The 20772-nt window shown below is 49.2% G+C and overlaps 1 protein-coding gene across 1 annotated transcript in view; it reads left to right on the top strand.

The window, feature by feature from the left end:
• The window catches only part of TM4SF19 (transmembrane 4 L six family member 19), a 48324-nt gene extending 27850 nt beyond the window's left edge, over positions 1–20474 (top strand). The window contains exon 4 of the mRNA XM_073673491.1: positions 20276–20474. Coding sequence (XP_073529592.1) covers positions 20276–20474 — 199 coding nt within the window. The remainder of the gene's footprint in view (positions 1–20275) is intronic.
• Positions 20475–20772: the final 298 nt, after the last annotated feature.

The following is a 20772-nucleotide window of genomic DNA, read 5'->3' as shown; positions in this document are numbered from 1 at the left end:
CACACATAGTACTACTGTTTTCTGCAATGCCACACTCGCTTCAGCTATTGACTCGGTTGCCCCTCTCGTGCATGGCAGAGTGTGATGAATCAATGGACAACACTGGCACGATAACACTCACTAAAAAGCTTTGGCAATTGTCCAAGGTTACGAAGCAAGAACACTTCACTGTATTCAAAAATGCAACAGTCACATTCAAGTCGGCCCTCTCCTCTGACTACTTCACTAACCTTCTATCTTCTTTATTCCACAACCTCATACAGTTATTCAACACCTTTAACTCCCTCCTCCACCCACCACTGCCCCCTCCGACCCCCCTCATCTCTGCAGAAGATTTTGACACATATTTCATAATTAAGATTGACCAAACAAGACAAATATTTACTGCACAATCACCACAACCCCTACGTAGAACAGACGACTGCCCTTACCCCATAACCTTCCTTCGCACCCTCACTGAAGGAGAACTTTCTCATCTCCTCTCCAAATCTCCCTTCATCACTTGTGCCCTTAATCCCATGCCATCCCACCTCCTCTCCAACCTCACAACCATGCTTATCCCAGCCCTAATCCATCTCTTCAACCTATTGTTAACTTCTGGTACCTTCCATTCTGCTTTCAAATATGCTATGATCACACCTATCCTGTAGAAACCATCCCATAACTCTACCTCTGCGTCTAGCTATCGTTCCATATCACTGCTCCTGTTCGCCTCCAAATTCCTTGAACATCATGTCCATGCTGAACTTACCTTGCATCTATCTCACTCTTTGAAGGTCTACAGTCAGGCTTTCATCCCCACCGCTCCACCAAAACTGCCCTAACCAAAATTACTAATGACTTGCATACCACCAAAGCTAACAGACAATTCTTTATACTACTCCTTCTAGATCTGTCCTGTGGCTTCAACAAAGTCATCCACTCCCTCCTACTACAACTCCTCTCTTCCCTTGGCGTCAAAGATCATGCCTGCTCCTGGATTTCCTCATACCTTTCTAACTGCATATTTAGTGTCTCCCATTCCCATACTACCTCCTCACCCTGCCCTCTCTATTAGTGTCTCTCAAGGCTCTTTCCTGTGACCATTACTCTTCTCAATCTATACCTTTGACCTAGGATAGCTCATAAAGTCCCATGGCTTCCATTAACACCTATACGCTGATGATACCCAGATCTACCTCTCTGGCCTAGACATCATCTCTCTGCTGTCCAGAATCCCAGGGTGTCTATCAGCCATATCCTCCTGCTTACATAGTAACATAGTAACATAGTTTTTAAGGTTGAAGGAAGACTAAGTCCATCTAGTTCAACCCATAGCCTAACATGTTGATCCAGAGGAAGGCAAAAAAAAAACCCATGCGGCAAACACTAAGCTCCACATTGGGGAAAAAAATTCCTTCCCGACTCCATACAACAATCAGACTAGTTCCCTGGATCAACGCCCTATCAAGGAATCTAGTATATATAACCTGTAATATTATACTTTTCTAGAAAGGCATCAATGTGACGCGCCCCCTGGGCTGTGCGGGATACCCGGAGCCGGGCCTTGTAGATGCTGGGGGTTGTAGTCACCGTGGCGGTGACCCGGTCCGTGACCCAGGGCGGTCAAACCAGGGTAGTTTATGTATAGTCCGACTACGCCACCTGTGGGATGCGGTTATTGGGAACCGCCACTGCGGAGCAGTCCACTGAAGCTGATGGTGTGTGCAGCAAGGTGATGTGACTCTCCACAGGAAGAGTGGAGCTTCAGGGCAGCGTGTATGGATGATGGTGGTGATGGTGCAAGGTGTCGCGGTGCAAGAATAATCACAGAGTCCAAACGATGCAGTCCCAGATCCTTTACTCACGGTTTAAGCAGTTACAGTTACAGGGCCAGTGTAAGAGCCCACGGCGTCTTGTGCTCACGCAGTGAGGGGCTCGGACGACTACCAGATGCCTCCAGAGTATTTATCAGGACCCCCTTCTGTGTGTCCTTTCTGGCCTTCTCCCTGCACCTCACACCTAGTAGCACTCCTGTCCGGTGTCCTCGGGCCTTGGTGGGCGACGTGTGCTCCGCCCCCGTGGTCCTATGCGGCTACCTTCCTAGTACACTGGTATGGACTTATGGTCTGCGGTATTTGAAATGCTGCAGCCTCCGGTTCTCTAGTTAGGCTTTGTAGCTCTTGGCTAGTTAAGGGACCGGTTCCCTCTCTTCGGCCTGACCCCCCTACCTCCTGGTAGCGGCGGGCGTACGGGTGGCTTGCTGCACGGCCCGTACCCCTGGGGTCCCTTCTCTTCTCGTCCTGGAGCCTTCCTACTCCCTCTTCTTCTCTTCTCAGGCTCAGGCCTCCTGACTAGGCCCGCCTCTGGAGCAGAGCTCATGCAGAGCCCCTGCTCCTGTCACCTTCCTCCTCTGACTGTCTGAGCCCTGATCTAAGATGGCTCATTCCTTTTATACCTCCTACTCTAGTGCTCCCAGGATCTACATCCTCCACCCATCCACTACTTTGTTCCCCCTCTCTAAGTGGTTCCTCCCCACTCCAGCCTTGGATCAGGGACTGTGCTCTCCCGTAGGAGCAATCTCGCCCTGTCCCCCGGAAATGTGGTGTAGTGGATGTAGTGTTAGGGTCCTGAGCTGTACTCCTTCCTTACCTGAGAGTGAGATACCACACCTCTGGATGAGATGCAATACCTCTGTGGCGACCGAACCCTCAGGGGCGCCACACACCCCCCTGGTAAAACACAGCACGTCCGCAGACTGGAACAGAGCAAAAGACGATTTTTAAAGACATGCAAAAACTTTTAGGCTGCATCCGCATATAAGATTGTAAACAACACTTCTTCCCTTTATGGGAGGCATACTTCTTTCAACGTTACTGGTTACGTTTCTTTTACCAAAAACATTATAAACACTTTCTTCACATGCATAAAACATTCTAAAACTCTTTTCACTTTTATCAACACATCTTTTGCATATAAAACTTTCGTTAACTGGTCACAGTGATGTCTGCAACCAGATGTCCATTTTTCAATAAGGTGCAAACTTGCAAACACGAATATGAGGGACCAGTCCCAAACCCTCAACGGAGGCCCTGGGGTGGCTGCAGGGCTTAGACGATCCAGTTGCTGGACCTCGTCTTCGGCCACCTCCAATGGGTTTTTGTTCTGAGGTCACTCGTTGTAGTTCTTATAAAACCAATAGGGGGCACTTTAAGAAGTGGCAAACTATTTACAATATCAGTTCACAGGAAGATCACCGTCCTCTTTCCTAATGTCTTTTTACACCCTTACGGGTATCTGGATAAACACATAAAACCGGGCAAACTTGCAGTGCCTCTGCATACCCTGACGGGCAACTTATATAAAATTTCAAAGTTTTGCTCCACCTACTATACTCAGTAAGGGTGCTCCCTCCGGGGAGTCTCTGGTCCACCGCAGGCTGACCCAGCCGGGTCTTCAGCATGGTAGGGCGTTGTCTCCACTCGGTGGACATTGAGGGCATACCAGCCCCTTACTCCTCGGTGACGGGTGTAGGACACGGTGTCCCCGGGATACAGGTCCCGATCAGGGTGTCCCTCTGGCAGGTGGGACTCCACGTCCCTTCTATTTACAAATAGATCCGTGCCTGACAGCGGGTCCTGAATGAACCCCATCAGGTCCTCCCCAGAGCAATCCCACTCGAATTGGGCCTCGTCTTCCTGCAACTGGGAGACGAAGGCGGTGGGCTGCGAAGCGGGCAGGAGCGAAGACTGCTGGTCCTCTACCTCCGCGGACCAGTCCCACTGGTGATGTCCGTACATCCATGCGGGTGTCGGAGGGGGAGGTTCTTGGAGAGGGCCTAGGAGCGGGCCTGCGTCGCTGGCGTCTGAAGGTGGTTCCGGGACCTGGAGAACGCTTAGGACGGGCGCACTTTGGTAATAGTGCAGCGAGCATGCAGCAGCGTCACCCAGGTTTAAAGGGCCAGGCTCGGGCATTGGGAGCGGGGTGGTTTCAGTGACGCCCAGGATTAGCGGCTCCACCAGGGGACCCAGGAACAGGTCGATGCGTGCAGCGCCCGGGACAGGGAAACTTCCCCTACCTGCTCCCGCGGTTGCTCCTGTGTCACTCACGACCTCCCGACTCTGCTCTCGGTCCTCGGAGGCTGGGGCGCTGCCGGTGTCTGGCAGCTTTGCTGGCTGTCGTGCTGCCATCCGCTGCTCCATCTCCCGCTTCCACTCCTCAATGGAGTCCCGCTGGGCCCTGGCCATCCTCCGGCCCAGGTCTTCCATGCCGGCGCGGAGGAATTCGGTGTCGTCTCGGGGGAGCTTGGTCACCAGCTCCTCCAGGGTATAAGGCGCTTCGGCCTGCAGCATGCCGCTGGCAGGGTCTCCGGTGCTGCTGTGGTCCATGTCCTTTCCTGGGTGCGGCCTGCCTGGACTGTTCCAGACCACACCCTGTCTCTCAGTTTTCCTGCCTCCCCTCCCCTTTTGGGGGTGGTTCCAGGGCAGCCTGCTGTCGGTCACTTCTAAGGGCAGCCCCCCCACGTCGATGGACACATCCACACACATAATCACTGCTGCTTGGGGCGGGCCCCGCTTTTGGCGCCATTCTGGGACCTGGCCCATGATGGGAGGTGACCTTTGGTTGTTGTTTGGCTGGCACATAATGGCGCCCGTTCTTCAGGGGTGGACGCCACATTCAGTAGAAAGACACAGTCTCTTAGGCACACAATACCCGATGGTAATGGGTGGGTTACGGATCCTACCGACTACACCAAAGTTGACGCGCCCCCTGGGCCGTGTGGGATACCCGGAGCCGGGCCTTGTAGATGCTGGGGGTTGTAGTCACCGTGGCGGTGACCTGGTCCATGACCCAGGGCGGTCAAACCAGGGTAGTTTATGTATAGTCCGACTATGCCACCTGTGGGATGTGGTTATTGGGAACCGCCACTGCGGAGCAGTCCACTGAAGTTGATGGTGTGTGCAGCAAGGTGATGTGACTCCCCACAGGAAGAGTGGAGCTTCAGGGCAGCGTGTATGGATGATGGTGGTGATGGTGCAAGGTGTCGCGGTGCAAGAATAATCACAGAGTCCAATCGATGCAGTCCCAGATCCTTTACTCACGGTTTAAGCAGTTCCAGTTACAGGGCCAGTGTAAGAGCCCACGGCGTCCTGTGCTCACGCAGTGAGGGGCTCGGACGACTCCCAGATACCTCCAGAGTATTTATCAGGACCCCCTTCTGTGTGTCCTTTCTGGCCTTCTCCCTGCACTTCACACCTAGTAGCACTCCTGTCCGGTGTCCTCGGGCCTTGGTGGGAGACGTGTGTTCCGTCCCTGTGGTCCTATGCGGCTACCTTCCTAGTACACTGGTATGGACTTATGGTCTGCGGTATTTGAAATGCTGCAGCCTCCGGTTCTCTAGTTAGGCTTTGTAGCTCTTGGCTAGTTAAGGGACCGGTTCCCTTTCTTTGGCCTGACCCCCCTACCTCCTGGTAGCGGCGGGCGTACGGGTGGCTTGCTGCACGGCCCGTACCCCTGGGGTCCCTTCTCTTCTCATCCTGGAGCCTTCCTACTCCCTCTTCTTCTCTTCTCAGGCTCAGGCCTCCTGACTAGGCCTGCCTTTGGAGCAGAGCTCATGCAGAGCCCCTGCTCCTGTCACCTTCCTCCTCTGACTGTCTGAGCCCTGATCTAAGATAGCTCCTTCCTTTTATACCTCCTACTCTAGTGCTCCCAGGATCTACGTCCTCCACCCATCCACTACTTAGTTCCCCCTCTCTAAGTGGTTCCTCCCAACTCCAGCCAGGGATCAGGGACTGTGCTCTCCTGTAGGAGCAATCTCGCCCTGTGGTGTAGTGGATGTAGTGTTAGGGTCCTGAGCTGTACTCCTTCCTTACTTGACAGTGAGATACCACACCTCTGGATGAGATGCAATACCTCTGTGGCGACCGAACCCTCAGGGCGCCACACATGCCCTTCTTAAATTTTAATAGTGAATCACTCATTACAACATCATGCGGCAGAGAGTTCCATAGTCTCACTGCTCTTACAGTAAAGAATCCCCATCTGTGATTATGATTAAACCTTATTTCCGCCAGACGTAGAAGATGCCCCCTTGTCCCCATCTCTGGCCTCAGAGTAAAAAGATCTATTTGCCTTCGCAGCAGCTGCCTGACACTGGCCACTAAACGTGAGCTTGTCGTCCACCAATACACCCAGGTCTTTTTCAGTTACAGTTTTGCCCAGTGTTTTACAATTAAGCATATAATTGTACATTTTATTTCCTCTGCCCAAGTGCATTACCTTACATTTATCCCCATTAAAGCTCATTTGCCATTTATCAGCCCAAGCTTCTAGTTTACATAGATCCTCCTGTAATATAAAATTGTTCTCCTCTGTATTTATTACCCTGCAGAGTTTAGTGTCGTCTGCAAATATTGAAATATTACTCTGTATGCCCCCTACAAGGTCATTAATAAATATGTTAAAAAGAAGGGGGCCCAATACTGACCCCTGTGGTACCCCACTGTTAACTGAGACCCAGTCTGAGTGTTTTCCATTAATAACCACCCTTTGTTTCCTATCACTAAGCCAATTCTTAACCCACATACATATATTTTCCCCTATCCACATTGTTCTCATTTTATGTATCAACCTTTTGTGTGGAACCGTATCAAAAGCTTTTGAAAAGTCCATATACACAACATCCACTGCATTTCGTTGGTCCAGTCCGGAACTTGCCTCCTCATAAAAACTGATCAGATTAGTTTGACAGGAACGGTCCCTCGTAAACCCATGTTGATATTGGATCATGAGGTTATTCTTCTTCAGATACTCTAGTATAGCATCTCTTAGGAAACCCTCCAGGATTTTACCCACAGTAGAGGTTAAGCTTACCGGCCTATAATTTCCAAGTTCAGTTTTTGTCCAATTTTTGAATATTGGCTCCACATTTGCTATATGCCAGTCCTGTGGCACAGACCCTGTTATTATGGAATCTTTAAAGATTAAAAATAATGGTCTATCTATGACGTTACTTAATTCCTGCAGTACTCGCGGGTGTATCCCATCCGGGCCCGGGGATTTGTCAACTTTAGTGATTCTTAGACGCCGCCATACTTCCTGCTGGGTTAAGCAAGTGACATTTAATGGAGAATTTTTGTTATCACTAATCATGTTTTCTGTCATGCGATTTTCTTGTGTAAATACGGTTGAAAAAAAATCATTTAGCATATTGGCTTTTTCCTCATCCTCATCCACCATTTCACCCAGACTATTTTTAAGGGGGCCAACACTATCATTTTTTAGTTTTTTACTATTTATGTAGTTAAAATATATTTTGGGGTTATTTTTACTTTCTCTGGTAATGATTCTCTCTGCCTCAATCTTTGCTGCCTTGATTTGGTTTTTACAGAATTTATTTAATTTTCTATATTTATTTAATGTCTCATCACTACCTACTTGCTTTAGTTTTTTAAATGCTTTCTTTTTGTCACTTATTGCGCCCCTTACAGCTCTATTTAGCCATAGTGGTTTCCTCCTATTTCTAGCATGTTTATTCCCATAGGGTATATATTGTGCACAGGTCCTATCCAGGATGCTAATAAATGTCTCCCATTTGCTTTTTGTAGCTTTATGTCTCAGGATATCGTCCCAGTTTATTGCACTAAGATCATCTCTCAACTGTTGGAAATTTGCCTTCCTGAAGTTTAGTGTCCTTGTAACCCCTCTACTAAACATCTTATTAAAGGTTACATGAAAACGTATTATTTTGTGATCACTATTACCCAAGTGACCCCCAACTCGTATATTGGTTAATATTAGGTCTAGCAGTGCTCCCCTTCTTGTTGGGTCCTGAACCAGTTGTGAAAGGTAATTGTTAGTGTTGAGCGAACATGCTCGACACTGCTCGGTACTCGCCCGAGCATCATACTACTCGGGATGTTCGGCGAGCACCGAGCATTTCCGGGTTACTCAGGCGGGAGCTCGGTTCTCCGCCCTGCATGTTTGGCGCTCTTTACAGAGCCAATGAACATGCAGGGATTGCCAGCCAGTCACTGTAATGCTGCAGCCATGTTGGTTGTGGGCATTACAGTGATTGGCTGGCCGCACAGCGTCACCTCGAGAATTTTAAAACGGGGCGCCGCCATCTTGGACACAGTCGCTCCGGATTAGACAGTGTAGGGACAGCGCTGCTGATTTAGGGAGAGATATAAACTGCGAAATAGTTAGTGTAGGGTCTGTAAAGGCTGCCGGAACAAACAAACAGTCCTTTTCAGGACTAATATCCATCCCAGATACCAGGTAGGCAGGCTGTATAGGAGACACAGTGGTTATACCAGCAAACGCTGCATTACAGTCCTGTGTGCTCCTGTTGCTGAAATTGCTGGACTTAGCACCAGGTGTCGGGGGCCAGGAAAAATCCTTTTTTTTTCATCTAAATCCTCCTTTTTTACCTCCTTCACACTGTACAAATACCCGTCTTATTAACCTTTTGGTGTGTGTCCCCCCCCCCAAAAAAAATAGCGTGTCTCTGATTTTTCAGACACAAATATAACTGTTGAAAATAGTCTGGTGTAGGCTAGAGAAACAGAAGTGTTGTTTTGCACTTCCACGGTTCAAACCTCTGCATTATCCATTTTGGGCCATTTGTATCTAAAAAAAAAAACAGTTTGAGTGTGTCGCTCACTGTTCAGCCGCAAATATCTCTATTTAAAAAAGTGTGGTATACCCCAATAAACAATAACTGTGGTTTTGCCATCCCACGGTAAAAAATCTCTATTATTCAGCTTTTGGTAGTTTTTTCCATAAAGAAAAACAGTAGTGTCTCCTGACTGTTGTGACACAAAAATATATCTGTTGAAAATAGTCTTGTGTAGGCCGACATCCCAGTGTGGTTTCGCAGTTCCACAGGTCAAATCGCTGTACTATCCAGTTTTGGGCCTTTGGTATCTAAAAAAAAAGCAGTTTGAGTGTGTCGCTCACTGTTCAGCCGCAAATATCTCTATTTAAAAAAGTGTGGTATACCCCAGTAAACAATAACTGTGGTTTTCCTCTTCCACGGTTCTAATCTACTCTTTATTACCCTTTTTCCATTGATAGTGCAAGTGTAAGCTATTTTACTTCATTTACAATGGGCAAGGCGCGTGGCAAAGGGACGTGGAAGTGGACGTTCTGGTGATGGTTCGTGCAGAGGACGGGGCCATGGCCAAGGTGAAAATGTGCCAGAACCAACAGCCATATCTTCTCGCTCCCACTTCTTGACCGAATTACTAGGGAAGCACAGAACAACACCAGTATTGAGAACTGATCAGTGTGAACAGGTTATTAATTGGATAGCAGATAATACTTCCAGTTACCTGGGCACCACCACCTCCGGTCTGTCTTCCACACGGTCAACTCTTAGTAGCCGTGAGTCTCGACCACATACTCCTCCTCACCCTGATGCTCCTTCCTCCCACCATGCCGAGTGTCGTCAGACAGCAAGTGATCCCACACTTGGACACTCTGAAGAGCTGTTCACTGGTCCATTTCCATATTTGGGCCCCAAGCCTGATACGCTTGAAGTGCTGGAAGAGGGGATCCCATGTTGCGATGCCCAAATATTTGAACAGCCACGGCCACAGGAAGTCGACGTTGGCAATCTGTCACAAGAGGTGGACGATGACGAGACACAATTTCCAGGAAGTGAGGAGGAGGATCGTGGTGCGCAAGTGGAAGAGGAGGAGGTGGTGGATGATCTAGTAACTGACCCAACGTGGAAGGAGGACATGCAGAGTGAGGCCAGCAGCACACAGGGGGAGGGAGGCAGAGTACCCCAACAGGCAGGAAGAAGCAGTGTGGTGGCCGCAGACAGAAGGCAGGCAACCGTTCCCCGTAACACCAACACGAAGGACGTTGCCAGAACAAGCGGTAGGTCTTCCAGAGTCTGGAATTTTTTAAAATACTCTGCTGATAACCCCAAAAAGGCCATATGTTACACCTGCCATGCCAGCATCAGCAGGGGTGACAAAACTACCAGCCTGACCACCACCAGCATGATCAGGCACATGGCAGCAAAGCACCTGACTTTGTGGGGCGAAACCCAGGGTACACGACCAGTGTCAGTGGGTGTCACCACTGCTTCTTCAACTGTTGTGCGTGCAATAGAACCCCCTGTTGTGTGTGCAAGGCAATCCCCTGTCCATACTGCATGTAAAGATGCCCCCTCCTCTCAGTCTTCACTTGTTATGGCAGTTTCTCAAGAAACAGCATCAACGTCCACGTCCACGTCCCACCGCAGCGTTCAATTGTCCATATCCCAGACCTTTGAACGAAAGCGGAAATTCGCAGCTAACGCCCCACAGGCCACAGTCCTAAATTCGCACATTTCACGACTGCTTGCATTGGAAATGCTGCCTTTTAGGCTGGTGGAGACGGAATCCTTCCGCAATTTTATGGCGGTGGCCGTCCCTCGGTACTCGGTCCCCAGCCGACACTATTTTGCCCGGTGTGCCATCCCCGCACTACACAAGCACGCGTCCCAAAGCATCTGCCGTGCCCTCAACAACGCAGCTACTGGGAGAGTCCACCTGACAACGGACACGTGGACAAGTGCTTGTGGCCAGGGACGGTACATCTCTCTGACGGCACACTGAGTAAACATAGTGGAAGCCGGGACCCAATCGGACCTTGGGACGGAACACATCCTCCCCACACCGAGGATTGCGGGCCCTATGTCAGTCAGAGTTTCCCCCACAGTGTACAGCTCCTGCGCATCCTCCTCCTCCTCCTCCTCATGTTCAGCCTCCATCTCAGATATCACCACATCAGTTACAAACTGGAAGCATTGCAGTACTGCCTCCGCCAAGCGGCAACAGGCTGTGCTGAAATTCATAAGCTTAGGTGATAAACCTCACACTGCTTGTGAGTTGTGGACAGCTGTGAAAGAGCAGGCAGATCTGTGGCTGAGACCGCTGAACCTACATCCCGGCATGGTCGTGTGTGACAATGGCCGTAACCTGGTGGCGGCTCTGAGGCGAGGTGAGATCACACACGTACCATGCCTGGCTCATGTGCTTAACCTCGTGGTTCAGTGGTTTCTTAAATCGTACCCTGAGTTGCCAGATCTGCTCGTGAAAGTACGCCGCCTGTCTGCTCATTTTCGCAAGTCGGCTACAGCTTCCGCCGCCCTTGCTGTGTTGCAGCAGCGTTTGCAGCTTCCGGCACACCGACTGGTGTGTGATGTCCCCACACGTTGGAACTCTACCCTCCACATGTTGCAAAGGATTTGTGAGCAGAAGAGAGCAGTTGTGGAGTACCAGCTGCAACAAGGACTTCGATATTCAGGTCAGACTCCACACATAAGACCTCAGGAGTGGACCTGGATGTCTGACATATGTACCATCCTGACAAACTTTGAGGAGGCCACCAAGGTGGTGTGTGGCGATGACGCCATCATTAGTGTCAGCATCCCACTTGTCTGTCTTTTTCAACGCTCTCTGCAGAGAATTAAAGAGGAGGCATTGCAGCCAGAGTATGATGAGATGGATAAAGAAGCCGTAGCGGGCGATTACACACAGCCCAGCCTCATCTCATCCCAACGTGCATTGGGGGACAATGAGGGAGAGGAGGAGGAGGAGGAGGAGTAAGAACAGGAGCTGCTATCATGCGTTGTAGACGGTAGTACCTGTACAAGTGTCATAACGTCAGTTCAGCATGGGTGGCCTGAGGACAGGGGGGAGGAGGAAGAGGAGGAGGAGAGCATGGTCAGTCGTCATCTTGGTGAGGACACGGAAATCTTGCCCGTTACCAGTCTGGCACGCATGGCTGACTTTATGTTACGCTGCCTTAACCGTGACCCTCGCGTTGTCAAAATGTTGGGTGACAGTCATTACTGGTTGGTGACACTTGTAGACCCCCGCTACAAGGAGAACTTTCACTCTCTTATTCCTGAGGTGGAGAGGTCTACAAAAATGGGGCAATACCAGAACGCCCTTGCTTCAGAACTCTTAAAAAAATTCCCATCTGAACACGCTAGCGGCAGAGGTCACAGTTCGTTGCCCAACCAAGGCGTACAGGCGAGAGAGATGCAACTCCAATCCAGCAGAGGCAGGGGAACACTGTCAACGTTCTGGGACAGTTTTCTGACACCCGCCCAGCTTACAGGCCCTGAGGCGCGGGGTACTCTCACAAGGAGTGGAAAGTTTCAAAAGATGGTGAGGGAGTACCTTGCCGATCGCACCAGCGTCCTCCGTGATTCTTCTGTGCCTTTTAATTATTGGGTATCCAAGCTGGACACTTGGAATCAACTCGCTCTGTACGCCTTGGAGGTCCTGGTCTGCCCTGCCGCTAGCGTGTTATCGGAGCGTGTTTTTAGTGCCGCTGGGGGAATTATAACTGATAAGCGCACTCACCTGTCAACTGACAATGCTGACAAGCTGACCCTTATCAAAATGAACAAGGGCTGGATTGGGCCAGACTTCTCATCACCACCAAATGACAGCAGAGTAACATAAAGTCAAATCCACTGTGTTATTTCGGGAGGTGTATTCACATGCACCGCTTCACACCCACAGATGGGTATACGCTTCCTCGTTTCGGCTGTTTAATCTTCTTCTCCTTATCCTCAGCCTCCACCACCACTATACCACCAGGGTGCCAGCATTGCAAGTTCCTCCGTCCTTATTTTTGGCAGCTTTTGCTTGCAAGGCATAAGCAAATACTATGGGACACCCACTCCCCAATAATGGGACTTATGTTTGTAATATGCTGTACTGCATGGCTCTTGTAAGGGGCATTCCAAGTTGCTCCATCCTAATTTTTGGCAGCTTTTGCTGGGAAAGCATAAGCAAATACTATGGGACACCCACTCCCCAATAATGGGACTTATGTTTGTAATATGCTGTACTGCATGGCTCTTGTAAGGGGCATTGCAAGTTGCTCTGTCCTAATTTTTGGCAGCTTTTGCTTGGAAAGCATAAGCAAATACTATGGGACACCCACTCCCTAATAATGGGACTTATGTTTGTAATATGCTGTACTGCATGGCTCTTGTAAGGGGCATTGCAAGTTGCTCCGTCCTAATTTTTGGCAGCTTTTGCTGGGAAAGCATAAGCAAATACTATGGGACACCCACTCCCCAATAATGGGACTTATGTTTGTAATATGCTGTACTGCATGGCTCTTGTAAGGGGCATTGCAAGTTCTCCGTCCTAATTTTTGGCAGCATTTGCTGGGAAAGCATAAGCAAATACTATGGGACACCCACTCCACAATAATGGGACTTATGTTTGTAATATGCTGTACTGCATGGCTCTTGTAAGGGGCATTGCAAGTTGCTCCGTCCTAATTTTTGGCAGCTTTTGCTGGGAAAGCATAAGCAAATACTATGGGACACCCACTCCCCAATAATGGGACTTATGTTTGTAATATGCTGTACTGCATGGCTCTTGTAAGGGGCATTGCAAGTTGCTCCGTCCTAATTTTTGGCAGCTTTTGCTGGGAAAGCATAAGCAAATACCATGGGACACCCACTCCCCAATAATGGGACTTATGTTTGTAATATGCTGTACTGCATGGCTCTTGTAAGGGGCATTGCAAGTTGCTCCGTCCTTATTTTTGGCAGCTTTTGCTGGGAAAGCATAAGCAAATACTATGGGACACCCACTCCCCAATAATGGGACTTATGTTTGTAATATGCTGTACTGCATGGCTCTTGTAAGGGGCATTGCAAGTTGCTCCATCCTAATTTTTGGCAGCTTTTGCTGGGAAAGCATAAGCAAATACTATGGGACACCCACTCTCCAATAATGGGACTTATGTTTGTAATATGCTGTACTGCATGGCTCTTGTAAGAGGCATTGCAAGTTGCTCCGTCCTAATTTTTGGCAGCTTTTGCTTGGAAAGCATAAGCAAATACCATGGGACACCCACTCCCCAATAATGAGACTTATGTTTGTAATATGCTGTACTGCATGTGACGCGCCCCCTGGGTCGTGTGTACACGTGTGTGGGATACCCGGTGCCGGGTCTCTGGGGTCTGTAGTCTCCATGGTGGTGACCCGGTCCCGTGCCTCAGGCTGGTCAAACCAGTGGCAGTCTTTCTTAGGTTTTGAGGTTAATTGTCCGACTGCGCCACCCGTGGATTGCGGTCAGGGAGTACCACCGCTGCGACGCAGACTGCTAAGGCTGGTGTTGTGTGCGCAGAATAGAATGGGATGACTCCCCTCGGGAGGAGTATAGTCTCAGGGCAGTGAGTGTGGATGATGGGGGTGATGGTGCACGAGCGCAGCAGGAATGACTCAGAGTCTTTGCAGTGCAGTTCAGGGTCTTTACTGATGATTATAAGGTAGACCCTCCCGGGAGTACTGGCTAGCATAAGAGGCCTGGTCAGTCTGTGAGCAAGCAGGAGTTCCCCTGGCCAGGTGGAGTTGTAGGCCTCCCCGTCTGTCTGCACTCTTCCTGGCTACCTTGCTGTAAGCGGGTAGAAGTAGCCCACGTCCCTGAGTGTACCGTGTAGTGCTCACCCGTATGGCTGGTGACTTGGGGCCTTCTGTTAGCCTCCGCTCCACGACGGCGGTGCTGGTCCCTTGCTTGTGACTGAGCCTCCGGGCTACTATGGCCAGAGGACCTGAAATCCCCTGCCGGCTGGTTTCTGCTGCTGGATATATAAGTCCTCACAGCTTCGGACTCCTGTGTCCGGTTCCTATTGTCTTCTGCCAGGGTGAGCTCTGCTCAGCTTACAGCCCCTCGTCTTTAGCTCCTAGCTCCTACAGAGCTCCTTGCTGTTACTTTGCCTTGCTCTCACTCTGACTCTGACTGTTCTCTGACTCACTCAACGCCGGCCCAGATCCAGTTTATAAGGGCAGAATTCTCCCCTCCCAGGATTGGGGCAGGAGGATGTTGCATGTTTAAGGGATCCTGACCAGGAAACCTCCCACTTGCTCTCCAACGTAATATCTCTATTACTGTGGTGACCAGACCCCTGGGGTGCCACACATGGCTCTTGTAAGGGGCATTGCAGTTCCTCATAATTTTTGGAAAGCCTTCCATTCACTGCTTAGGCCAACAGTGCACGGGAGACCCAGCTGCTATAAATGGAAAAAAAGGTTTAGTTAACGCCCTCTGACCTCCATGTCATTTCCAAGGGGCATTGGAGTGGCTCGAAATATTTGGTAGGCATTGCACTCACTGTATGCCCTATAACTGTGTAGCCGAACCGCTCCTTTTGTTACAGAAACATATCCTACAAGACATATCTGGTTGACTGGCCTGATATTGATGTGAATGGTCCCTGTTCCTCCTGCTCTTTCTCCTTTGCCACTACCTCATCCATCATTTATCACCTGAAGCTTTGTTTTAACGGGAGTCATAGAACTTGGATATTAGCAGGAAAACATCCAGCAATCCTCGGAGGTGGTAGGATATGCGCCAAAACGCTGACCACCTCAGGCCTAGCCGCTACTACATACATGCGCTTGCATTACAACAAAACAAAGCAGATGCTAACTTCTATCATCCTCATCATGCTCCTCACCTTGGCACTCTCAACTCCCCTGATGGAGAAGCCAGGGCCCACCGGAGGAGTCTGATAGTCCGGTGGGCTCGGCCAATGCTGCCCTAAAGCAGGCCAGGCTAAGAAAAGTGTGGGAAAGGTTACCGGGACAAATAGGGGTGGCTGGGGACCGAGTATGGACACCCGGCCACCCCCTGGAGGCTGGGGAGCAAGCGGGGACTCCCGGCCACCAGGCGGCTGGGGACTGAGTATGGATACCAGGCCGCCGACACAGCCATGGCGTGGTGGCCAGATTCCGCCTCCACATGCCTAAAAGGCCCAATTTAAAGTGCAAGCAAGCAAGCAGTATGGTATTGCAGCCTGGGCGTGGGTGGGTGGCAGGCTGCATACTTGCGCTTGCATTGCAAGGAATGGGAGAGGTACAATTGAACACTGCCCTGGGACAAGGACTTGAATGGGGATAGTTGCAAGTCTGCAACGGCAGGTGCAAGGTGGGAGGCATCTTCGCATGTACCATGAACAGGGGTTTGGCATGCACACACTACAGCGGAATAGGCTCTCCTTCCCACTAAATGCACTGGGGAGGGCACAGGTAATGTTTTGGTATACGCGCTTAATCTTATGTATAAGGCACACCAGGACAAATATGGGCGGCTGGGGACTGAGTATGGATACCTCGCTGCCGAAGCAGCCATGAGGTAGTGGCCAGCTTCGGCCTCCTCCAAACTAAAAGGCCCCATTTCAAGTGCAAGCTAGCAGTATGGAATTGCAGTCTGGGGGTGGGTGGGTGGCAGGCTGCACACTTACACTTGCATTAAAAGAAAACATAGCAGATGCTAACTTCTGTCATCATCATCATGCTCCTCACCTTGGCACTCTCAACTCCACCGATGGAGAAGTCAGGGCCCACCGGAGGAGTCTGGTTCTCTGGTGGGCTCGTTCAATGCTGCCTAAAGCAGGCCGGGCTAAGAAAAGTGTGTGGGGGGATGTTCCAAGGAGAAATAGGGGCGGCTGGGGACCGTTTATGGACACCCGGCTGCCCCCAGGCGGCTGGGGACCGTGTGTGGACACCCGGCTGCGGGGCGGCTGGGGACCGAGTATGGACACCTGGCTGAGTATGGATTCCAGGCCGCCAACACATCCATGACGTGGTGGCCAGATTCCGCCTCCACATGCCTAAAAGGCCCAATTTCAAGTTCAAGCAAGCAAGCAGTATGGTATTGCAGCCTGGGGGTGGGTGGGTGGCAGGCTGCATACTTGAGCTTGTATTGCAAGGAATGGGGGAGGTACAATTGAACACTGCCCGGGGACTAGAACTTGCATGGGGATAGTTGCAAGTCTGCATCTTCTGATGCATTAAGGATCACTTATGATGGGCACACTTTTAGACAGTGACCTGGGAGTCAGAGATGCTTCCAGGGGTCTTCCCCATGCTGTTCCCTTGTCTTTTCAGCACTTTATGCATGTGTCACACAGCACATGGCCAGATAAGGTTGTAAAATGTTAAAATGACATTTCACGGTGAATGCATTTGTCATAGTTGAAAGCAATACAAAAGTGCAAAAACGCATAAAAAAATGCTACTTGTGAACATAGCCGAAGGTGTGGAGGAGTATTTTTGTTTTTGGTCATTTATTTTAACTTATACACAAGTCTTTACCCTGGAAAGGATGTTCCTTAACATATTTCACAGGAAAAAAGTTTCACTTTCGTTTTTGAACGTTTTATTGTGAGCCTGTAAAAGTGGCTTAATACCTCTGACCACATTGTTGACAGCAGTGACCTGGGGGTCAGAAATGCTTCCTGGGGCGATCCCCATGCTGTCCCCATGTCATTTGAGCACTGTCACTATTGTTTTGGGCACTTGTTAGGCTTTTAAAAGACTGCTGGGGGTGCCACCCCAAAAATGCTCGAGTCTCCCATAGAATAACATTGGGCTCGTTGCTCGGGTCGAGCACCCGAGTATCACGGCGAGCTCGGCCCGAGCTTCGAGCACCCGAGCATTTTAGTGCTCGCTCAACACTAGTAATTGTCTCTCATAGTTGTCAAAAACCTATTACCTTTGCTTGAACCACAGGTTTCTGTCCCCCAATGTATTTCAGGGTAGTTGAAGTCCCCCATAATAATGACTTCTCCTTGAGTCGCTGCTTCATCTATTTGCTTTACAAGGATATTCTCCGCTGCTGCCATTATTTTTGGAGACTTATAACAAACCCCTATCAGTAATTTATTATTTTTTCCCCCTCCCCTCATCTCCACCCACAGGGACTCTACATTTCCATTAGATTCACATATATCCTCCCTCAAGATGGGTTTTAAGGATGATTTTACATATAAACACACACCCCCCCTCGATTGTTTGCACAGTCATTTCTGTACAGAATATAGCCCTGTAAATTAACTGCCCAGTCATGGCCCTCGTCCAGCCACGTCTCAGATATCCCCACCATGTCATAATTATTTTCCAACAAAATTAATTCTAATTCCTCCATTTTGTTGGTGAGGTTTCTGGCATTAGTGTACATGCATTTTATGTATCTCTCTGTACCTCTATTCCTTCTTACTTTATTGACTGTTCTAACCCCACCCCCAATTTCTTTATTTGTGCTCAGGTCACTATCTGCACTATCTTCCCCACCTATAAAATGAATACCCTCCTCCCCAATCCCTAGTTTAAACACTCCTCCAACCTTCTAGCCATTTTCTCCCCCAGCACAGCTGCACCCTCCCCATTGAGGTGCAGCCGGTCCCTAGCGTAGAGTCTGTAACCAACTGAGAAGTCGGCCCAGCTCTCCAGGAACCCAAATCCCTCCTTCCTACACCAGTTCTTGAGCCACTTATTTATCTCCCTAATCTCCCGTTGCCTCTCTGACGTGGCACGTGGTACCGGTAGTATTTCAGAGAATACCTCTAACTTTGTCATTTTGCCAATGTGCACCATGACCGCTGGGTCCTCACCAGCCCCTCCCAGTAATCTGTCAACCCGATCAGCGATGTGCCGAACTCGAGCGCCAGGTAGGCAGCACACTGTTCGACGATCCCTGTCTTTGTGACAGATTACCCTATCTGTTCCCCTAATAATTGAGTCCCCCACTACCAGCACCTGCCTGGCCTATCCTGCTCTCCTATTTCCCTCCTTACTGGAGCTGACACTCCTCCGGCTTTCAGGGGACATGCCTTGCTACAGCAGTGCTACCCCTGTACCGTCACCCCCCTCATCTGCCAACTTTGAAAACTTATTGGGGTGTGCCAGACTAGCCTCCCTGGCACTCTTCCCTCTACCCCCCCTTCTAACTGTCATCCAGCTAGCTGCCTCACTGTCCTGCAGCTCCCTACTACCACCCTCCCCCACATCTACCCCAGTGAGCAGCTGCTCAGTGAGCAGCAGACTCCTTTCCATATTGTCAATGGATCTCAGTGTTGCCAGCTGCTCATTTAGATCCAGTACCTGGGCTTCCAACTGCACAACGTGCATACATCTCGCGCAGCAGTATGCAACCCCGACCGGCTGTTCAAGGATTGCATACATTCTTCTCCTCTCACTTCCTAAAACTCAGTGTGAACAAAACGGAACTCATCATCTTTCCTCCATCTCACCTCACCCCCCACCTAACCTATCTATCACAATTAACGAAACCACCATTTCCGCAGTACCAGAAGTTTGCTGCCTTGGAGTTACCTTTGACTCTGCCCTGTTATTCAAACCGCACATCCAAGCTCTTGCCACCTCCTGCTGCCTTTAACTCAAAAATATTTCCAGAATCCATCCTTACCTCAACCCTAAATATACTAAAATGTTAGTGCATGCCCTCATCATCTCCCACTTTGACTACTGCAATATCATCCTCTGTGGCTTCCCTGCTAACATTCTCGCACCTCTCCAGTCTGTCATTAACTCTGCTGCCCGACTAATCCATCTGTCTCCACGCTACTCCTCTGCTTCTCCTTTTTGCAAATCCCTTCATTGACTCCCAATTCCCCAACGCATCGAGTTCAAACTGCTAACAAAGCTGTCCATAATCTGTCTCCCCCATATATCTCTAAACTAATCTCCTGATATCTTCCAACACACAACCTCCGGTCCTCACCTACTCGCCTCCAAGACGTCTCCTGAGTGTTCCCCATCGCCTGGAACTATGTGCCTCAACACATCCGACTATCCACCACAATCGGAACCTTCAGACAGAACTTGAAACCCCACCTCTTCAGGAAGGCTTACAGCCTGCAATGACCCTGCTGCCACCTCACCACCACAAGAGCTGCCGCAACCCCCTACCCTCCTGTCTCCTTCCTCATTATCCTGTAAACTGTAAGCCCACAAGGGCAGGGCTCTCTCTTTTCTGTACCAGTCTGTCATTGTTAGTTTGTTTACCATATTTCATACTTGTTTCTTATGTGTAACCCTTTCTTATGTACAGCACCATGGAATCAATGGTGCTCTAAAAATAAACAATATAAATAATAATAATTTGTACTAATTTGACTCTAAGGGGAACTTACAGTGTTCTACACATCTTTCCAGGCAATTAGAGGCATTTTAATAATGCAGTTTGTGCACATTTATTTGTTGCAAATCATATTTTGGGGGAAATTCAACAATGGCAGTGAATTCTAATGTCAAATGATCTGCTTATCTCTACTGGCCACCATTTATTGAATTACATATAAATTAGATTTTCCTGACCATTACTAGTACTACATTACAACTACAGTATTCCTACATTAGATGCTCGTAAAAGTCAACCAACCTATATGGAGGCCTTCTGACTTCTCAGACAGATAAAGTGTGCATTTAATAAAAATCTTTTCTTTTCTGTTTTGTAGCTCAATGGTCATAGATCCGGACCCATCTTTGAAGAGTGTGGCCTGTATTGAGCCTCCTCACATTGAGACGTGGCATTCCAGTTTCTTTATTCTTCTGTCTATGAGCAACATTTTACAGATCTTATTGTGTTTCTCCCAGATTGTTAATGCCATTTTTGGAATGCTGTGTGGATACTGCGACCAGGAGAAAAGTCTGTAAGCTAAAATATATCTTGACTGATTTTTAACCTATGGTGGCAACCAGGCAAAATGTCGATTGTGGTTCTTCAAAACAACAACATCTCCGTACAGAAATGAGAAATAATGACAGAATAAAAAATGTTTCTATCCAAATAAGTTCGCTGTAATAAAATGTGAATCCCAGCTAGCAGGCTCCACAAGGAGAGATAGTATCCCTAAGGGTTCACACACATGAGCACATAACTCGGACGAGAGTGATCCGATGTTTTATCTGCGAGTGAATCTGATAATCAGATCACACTCACTTATTGAAGTCT

The sequence above is a fragment of the Phyllobates terribilis genome, unplaced genomic scaffold, assembly GCF_046119375.1.
Source record: "Phyllobates terribilis strain yellow unplaced genomic scaffold, ASM4611937v1 Scaffold_3__8_contigs__length_932513732, whole genome shotgun sequence".
Classification (NCBI taxonomy): domain Eukaryota; kingdom Metazoa; phylum Chordata; class Amphibia; order Anura; family Dendrobatidae; genus Phyllobates; species Phyllobates terribilis.
Note: the sequence above shows the minus strand (reverse complement) of the source record. Positions and strands in the feature narration are given on the sequence as shown.